Source organism: Grampus griseus (assembly GCF_964374135.1).
Source record: "Grampus griseus genome assembly, chromosome: 9".
In the NCBI taxonomy this organism is placed as follows: domain Eukaryota; kingdom Metazoa; phylum Chordata; class Mammalia; order Artiodactyla; family Delphinidae; genus Grampus; species Grampus griseus.
The window spans coordinates 72763226-72770987 of record NC_139003.1 but is presented as its reverse complement, the minus strand read 5'-3'; the positions used below and the strand labels follow the sequence as shown (position 1 = coordinate 72770987).

The 7762-nt window shown below is 38.3% G+C and overlaps 1 protein-coding gene across 1 annotated transcript in view; it reads right to left on the bottom strand.

Moving 5' to 3' along the window:
- Positions 1-3131: 3131 nt before the first annotated feature.
- The window catches only part of ABCB5 (ATP binding cassette subfamily B member 5), a gene marked incomplete at both ends in the record, with an annotated part of 113672 nt that continues 109041 nt past the window's right edge, over positions 3132-7762 (bottom strand). Inside the window, 2 exon segments of the mRNA XM_082661709.1 lie at positions 3132-3329; positions 4992-5138. Of these exon segments, the coding sequence (XP_082517835.1) occupies positions 3132-3329; positions 4992-5138 (345 nt within the window).

Here is a 7762-nt window from a genome sequence, read left to right as displayed (position 1 = left end):
TAACATTTAAAGGATGACTCCGATGGATCCTGACCTCCCTGGTCTGCTGCCTTCACTATATTTAGGGCTTTCCAGGCCAGGTATTTAGAGGTTCTCCTGTACCCACCCCACTGCCCACCTTCCCCTGCTCACACCACCCCCCCTCCACTGGTGCTTCCTTTTTGTCTCCTGTAACATATCCAAGCCCAAAGGTCAAGTAGAAGCAGAGGGCAAGAGTGCTTGGACAAGTTTGGACTGAGGTCAGCCTAAATGAGTATTAGGCTATGAATCATGACGGCAGAAGTCAGTGTTTTCCTGAGACCAGGAAGTCCTCAAGACTAGTGAATGCCTAGTAAGATAGATAGAAGTCTTGTGGGAAGTTAGGCCCACAAGGATCTAAAAGGGATTTGGCAAGGTACACTCAAGTGCCAAATTATTTCAAAATTAAATAAATTAAACCAACTCAATCACTATGATAAAAGACCATAATTAATTAAATTAAAATTGAAGTTAGTTAAAGTAAAATTAAAATTGCGTGTGAGTGGAAAGAAAACATTTTTATGGACTTAGGCTAGCCTAGAATAAAAGCTAACCATCCAATGGGTCACCAGTGATGGATAATACCCGTGACAAAGGGATGGCAATATGTGACTGTTGAAGCAAAAACCATTTGCAGCTCACCAGCTCATCCTTTCAGTAAAATGTAAGCCTCATTTCTGTATCAATAAAGCATACCTGCTATGAGAGACGTCCTTCTGAGCTGAGTCACCTAGTATTTATTTAATATCTACAATATCTAAGGCACTATAAGAAGATAATGCTGAATCAGCTAAATGTGCTGATTTGGTGCCCTGAATAATGCAGCATTCATTACTTACAGCCCTTACGTAAATATCAAGTTGGGAACTATAAACCTAAACATATTATTATTTAATAATTAATTTATAAGAGCTTTAAGGAGTGATTTAAAATTTAAAACCTAGACTTAAATCTGCTAAAGTACCTTTTCATTTCATTTTTTTTAAGATAAAAATCTCAGTTCCTAACTTAGCTTCTTTTCCAGTTATAGAATACCCCGATTTAAGAAAAAGTATACGGATTAAAAAGTCAGACTTACAAAACTGATAAGGTATGTGCAAATGGTAGTTCATTTTGAAAAAATTTCTACAAGTATTCCTAAAATCCTGACCTCACTGAAGTAATTCCATAGCTGGCTGGAATAATTTTGGGGATGGGGTGCCTTGGTTCTATTAAAACTAGTGTTTTAAATAAAATGATATATTTTAAAACCATTTTAAGAACAGTACAGCAACTTTAAACTTTTAAACTGCGGCAGTCCCTAAAAGCAGCTGGTCTCTACTTATTTTCTGCCTTCATCAGCTGATAACCCCACAGATCCTTGTAGACTCTCTGGGACCCTAATTCTCAGCATGGTTGCTTGTTCCCATGAAGGCAGTGACTTTAAGAGAATGCTGATGTGGAGCATCCTTTAAAATCTTTTGAAATAAAAATGCAAATAAAAAATTAGACAGGGCTATTAATTAGAAAGGAAAGTGTTTCTCTGACATCTGTAGGTATGACGGTAGGATTGCTATGGATAGGCTCAAGGGGAAAGTAGGCATTGCAGGTATTTGCTAATCTAGGAGGCATTACAGACTTGGGCCTGGGCTGCTCCTGTTCTGAGGAATTAAGCATATCCATATCATATTGCCCTTTCCCTCCTTCCCATCCTACTCTGGAAAGAGAAAACACCAAGGGCTCTATATCCACACATAGCAAAGGGGCCACAGGCTTTCAGTGCCAATGCTTTTAAACAATAATCTGGTTCTCAATCCCCTAAGCCTATTTTTATTTTGCATTTTCTAAAAAGTGGCATAAGACAAAAATGGTTTTAATTTTTTTCACAAGATTTCAGATTACTGGCAGAGGGTACTTTAGAGAGGCTGGCTGTAAGTATCACTGTAAATGGAAGAAAATACAATTAAGGATGGAGATAAATCATTAGATGAAATGACATATTTAAGTAAATGGAAAACATGATTCAGTTTACCAATATTGTTATTTACACAGAATTTTTAAATCATACATATATTACATAAAATACATATAAAGTTTAAACAAATTACTTGATTGAATAATAATAGAGAAAGGCATTTAAAAATTTTCACCCGTAATAAACGTAGCTCTTATTTTAAGTAACTAAGTGTTCATACACGGGTAAGCTTGTGACTTATTCTGCCTAACCGAAAGCTTGGAATAATGGAATCTTCAGAATGGATCATGTAAGGCATTTCACTTACTGAAGTGGAAGATAACTACTTAATTCTGCCAGAAATTTTACACTGTAATCCTATCCCCCTGACAAAGGAATATAATGGAATTTTGGGAAACAGTGGATATTCACTGAAAGAAGCATTGAGAGATATTATGAGAACGTCCTATGGTCTGGAGTGAAGGACTACCTCAAAGTACTCTAATTTGCTACAAAATTTGGGAAGTTCCAAATTAAAATCATTCTCCCTGCAATGCCACAGGCCCAACTACATCTTACTCTCTCTTTGCTAAAATCTTTTAATTTAGTTAACTGGGTAATTTTTCCCTCTGGGAATATATTCCCAATTTCATAGTGGAAGTTTAAAGGAAAATATTCACTTTGCAGCAAATTGCTTTATAAGCAAATGTGCTTTTTATAAAGTGAAGGATACAGGGATTATCTCACTTAAATGAATTTAGTAATTTTTGTTTCCTTTTAAAAATCTGAAGGGGGGCTTCCCTGGTGGCGCAGTTGTTGCGAGTCCGCCTGCCGAGGCAAGGGACACCGGTTCGTGCCCCGGTCCAGGAGGATCCCACATGCCGCGGAACGGCTGGGTCCGTGAGCCATGGCCGCGGGGCCTGCGCGTCCGGAGACTGTGCTCCGCAGCGGGAGAGGCCACAACATTGAGAGGCCCGCGTACCGCAAAAAAAAAAAAAAAAAAATCTGAAGGGAAGATGGTGTGTAAACAGAACATGTCTGTACTTGAATAGCATGATTCTATTGATACATGCAGTAAAGGAGATCAAAGCATGCCAAATAATTATTAAGTAATTCCTAATTCCTACTAATTATTCTTTGCATTACACAAAGATCAAAATATGGGTTAACTCCAACAGCATCACTGCACTGACTGTGCATTTACTAATTTAAAATGTATGTCTCGATTTCTCAGGAGCTCTTGATGAGTTCCTTGTTCCTTTATTTTTCCACTGTGCAGAACCACTATCAGATCTGCATTCTGTATCGTGGAGAGTCTGTGAGCCACAACTAGGCATGTCCTCCCCTTACTGGCCTTATCAAGGGCATGCTGAACCACCTGGAAGAGAGAAGGACCTGTGATTGCTACCTTGGGTTAAATGCTAATAAACTTGCACAAGTCAAATTAATTAAGGTAATCTAATAACATTCATTGTGTATTTGCTTATCTCCAAGGAAACTACCCTACTTTGTGAAATACCCTACTCAATAGAAATCTAGAAAAAGTAATTATAGACACATTAAGTAATACTTTTAATTTGAAGAGCTTTCATGACAATGAATAAAAATTAGGTGGTTATTTGTGTGTAAGTAAGTGGTTCCGAAGTCAAAGCTGGAAAGTAGTATTTCCATACCCAAGTGGAATTGTCTAATTTACTTACTTCGTTTCTTCTCACAGTTTTATTTTTTTATTTGTTTGTGTTGGGTTTTTTTTTCTTTTTTTTTTAATATTTAGTTGTAAAACTGTCCTGGCTAAAACAGCATCTCAGCTACAATGAGGTTATAATGCTATATAAGAAGAAATGAGGGAATTCCCTGGTGGTCCAGTGGTTAGGACTCTGCACTTCCACTGCAGGGGGCATGGGTTCAGTCCCTGGTTGGGGAACTAAGATGCTGCATGCCATGAAGCACGGCCAAAAAACAAACAACGACAAAAAAGAAATGAAAGTGGAGGGTGAAAACCAATATTTGCTGAGTATATAAAATATTCCAATGATGGATATTTCATTTAAATTCTTTCAGTAACTCTGTGAGGATTATTTTCATTTCCCTGATGAGTAAACCAAGATTTGAAAAGTCCAGGTCCCTGGACCTAGGCCACACTGCTAGTAACTGATGAATCCAGGATTACAGCCCAAATATGTCTGGTTCCAAAAGTCCCATTTTTTTCTTTCATAACACACTGTTTCCTTGGAAATAAAGAATGATAATCATCTACAAATAGCAATTGTGTGGTGATTAATCACATGGGATCTTAGGTCAGACACCATCTATTAAAATTTAGGGAAGTTTCTTAACTTTTCTAAGCCTTAGTGTGCTGATTTGTAAAATGAGCATAAAATAAGCTAATTCATCAACTTGTTGTGAGGATTGAGATAGTAGTATATAATAAGCACTTGATAAATATGAAAGATTATAATTCATTCAACCAACATTCATTTAACAAATAAGAACATGCTATATGCAAGAACTATTAGGGGACAAGGACATAGTAAAATTAAACATCTGAAGCACCTTGCAGTGTAGGTTTATTGTTACATGTCTGTTCGCCCCCTTGTTTCCTTCTCAAACAGAGCTAATAGTCTATAGAAGGTAGAGTAGCAGGCTCCAACATTGCAGGGTAGATCACTCTTTTATATATGTAGATTGCCTTATTATTTTGTTTGGTATCATTAAAATAATAATAAAACAGGAAAGTAATTTTCATTGGGCTTTTTCCTTGAGTGGAGAAACATTTCAAGAATTGGGTCCCTTTTGATAATGAGACCAATTCAAATGAGAAAACCTTTCTAAAACATGAGATGCCCTGTGTCCCAACTCTCTCCCACCTCCCCACCAGCCTCTAACCTTTTTATAAAGGCCAAAACTTTAATTACAACTGGTGACCCTATGACTACAATTCTCTCCAGGCCTTTCTTCCCCAAACTGAGCTTCATTTCTTCCACAATACTCCACTCTCATACTTCATATTACATCCTGAGATGAAAGAAGAGGCTGTTACCTTTTCACTCTCATTATCAAGGGCTGAAGTGGCCTCATCCAACAACAAAATTTTTGGTTTTCGGAGAAGAGCCCTTGCAATAGCTAGTCTTTGTTTCTGGCCACCAGAAAGCTGTGTTCCTTTCAGTCCAACTTGTGTGTTGTATTTCTATTACAGGAACGTGTAATTAAGAAAGCAAGCCTTGGTTATTTAAATTAACATGGCGACTGTGGGCGAGAGCCATCTAAATATTTCAAATTTTGCTACTCTCTAAAATTTGTGTCCCAACAAGTACTAAAATCTATTCTTGGGCTTTGTTGCTAATAAATGCTAAACCAGCAGTAAACACTACCATCTCATTTACATATCTAATCTGATCACAAACAGTAGACCTTTGCCATTGTGCTTCTACAAAGGAATTGTTCAAATTAAAGCATAAGAAAAAAAATTATTAGGGAAAAAAAGTTCCCAGTAAGCACAAATCTTTCCCCATTAAGTTAAATTGTCTTCTGTTTTCAGATCAAAATGATTTAAAGTATCATTTTAAAGGAAATCATTGGGTTCTGTAACTTTGACTTTCACCAACCCTCTATGGGCGCATCTCTCCAGATGCCATGATGCCCTTCTCAGAGGTCCAGGTATCATCCTAGTAGTAAGTTAGGCTGACATCTTGAGACAGTCCATTCACCTTTTCAGGCCATGATAGTGACATTTAGCACTTCACAATGTTTCTACACTCTCCTACATACTAATGACCCCTTTTTCAGTATTACCCTCCATGGAAGGGTAAAGGAAGTTTTTCACTTATCCTGAAGCCATCCTAAATCACAATGGATCAGCAAGCAGGCTCCCACTTGCTTTCTAGGTTGTCCTGTTAACTCTGCTTCCCTCCAAGGTTTCACACTGCTTTCTAGTAGCCCTTGCCAGTTGTCTGAGAAATACATGCCATTGGTACCCCGACAAGGATGTGTGGATGGATGAGCTCCACTGGGAAAGTGAGTCCAAGTGTACAGCCTTCTAAAGGTGGATCCTTTAAAGGTAGCAGCATTATAGAGAAGATGCAGCACATGACTGATGTGCTATTTATCTTAGTGCCCTGGAGAAGCCTGATTCAATTGCTTTCCCTCCATACCTGGCTGCCTTTAGGAGGTGCCTTTCCAGCAGAGTGGGTTTCCAGAGAGCCTATGATATAACTTCATAACAAATGTGTCTGCTTCATGTCAAAGTTCATTTTTCAACTTAAAATGCTCAGTTGCTTACTTTATATCAAACAATGGGTATCTGAATTACTAACGCCCAGTAAAAGCATCCTTTCTGAAGTGAATGCTCTACGAAGAAAACAGACTTTAGCTAGCTCCTCTGTGATTTTTATCTGGGACTGCTAGCACGCTGGGTCTCTTCCTCCTAAAATGCATTTTATTAAAATTGGAATCATAGGGCAACAGATAATCAGGTAAAACTCTGTAGTTCATTTCCACACACTGCAAAGTTCCCATCTAATTAGGGAATTCAATCTTAAGCCAAAAATTGAGAGAGGATTGGGTGGGAATGATAATGGGCTTGTAGCTCTTTCTGCCAGTCCAGCTTAAATTGTATGTGGATTCCTCTATTATAGCTGAAGAAGATACAATACTAGCTTAGAAATCACTTTGCATCTCTTGGCCTTCTCTGGCTTGCAGGGAGATGTAAGTCTCAAGAATGAATTGGTTGAAAATACAGTTCAGATGTTTTTGCCCATCATTAAGCAGAACAGATTATAAATGTGACTATACACGTTGTCTCAATAGCAACCCCAAAACATTTTCAGACACTTAAACTGAAGGCTTTTGTTTGTTTTTAATGAAGAACTATAGGATTTCATTCCTTCCTGTTTAAACTGAAAAGCTAAATTTTCTGGCAAACACTGGGATAGTGAGTGCCCTGAAATCACCTGTTTTATGAGACACTGAAGGGGCAATGGCTGTTCAATGTGAACCTGGGTCTAAATACCAGTTGGATCCTGGAGGGAACATCAGAAAGAGTCTAGTCCTAAACCAACTGCATTCTGGAGATCCCTGCAGGCCCTGGAAAGGAGTTTCAGTGTGGTTCCAGCGGGAGACATCATGTGGCTTGACTGAGAGCTGCCACCCTGTGAAATTGTGGCCGCTAGGGGACATCTACACCTGCTGTGTTTCTCCGAGGATCCTCAAGACCAAGTCAGTGTTATGCCAACTCGTCTTCCAGGCTGATATTTCCAAATGCCTGGAGGTTATCTCCATGGCACATACCATAGATGTGTTACCCTTAGCATGCTCTGAGTTGATGCTCTGCTATTCACCCTCCTGCCTTGATCTGCCAGATAGGTCCATAATCCTTTATCTGAAACCCACAGGGCTATATTTGTTTAAGAAGTCTATTTTTTTTTTTTTTACTTTAGAAGAAAATATACTGTAAATTGTACATACTATATATTATTTATATTTAATATGTGATATATATTATTTAACACCCCCAGAAAGGGCTGGGTAGCAACCAGTAATCAAATATATGAATATTTCTGTAGAAATATCTGACAATTCATTCTAAGTAGGACTAATAAAGATTTCATAAAGCCTCACATCATTTTGGCCACCCAAAAAATTGATATCAAACACATGGTCTTTGTGCGTGGAGGGGAGAGGAGGGCATGGAGTTTAAGAACTTTTGGAAATTGGAGCTGGGGGAAAGAAAATGCGGACCTGAATTTCTCTCATCTAGACTGTTGTAATGTACCAGGACTTGCCCCTTTCATGCAGTGTATGCCATTGCCACAG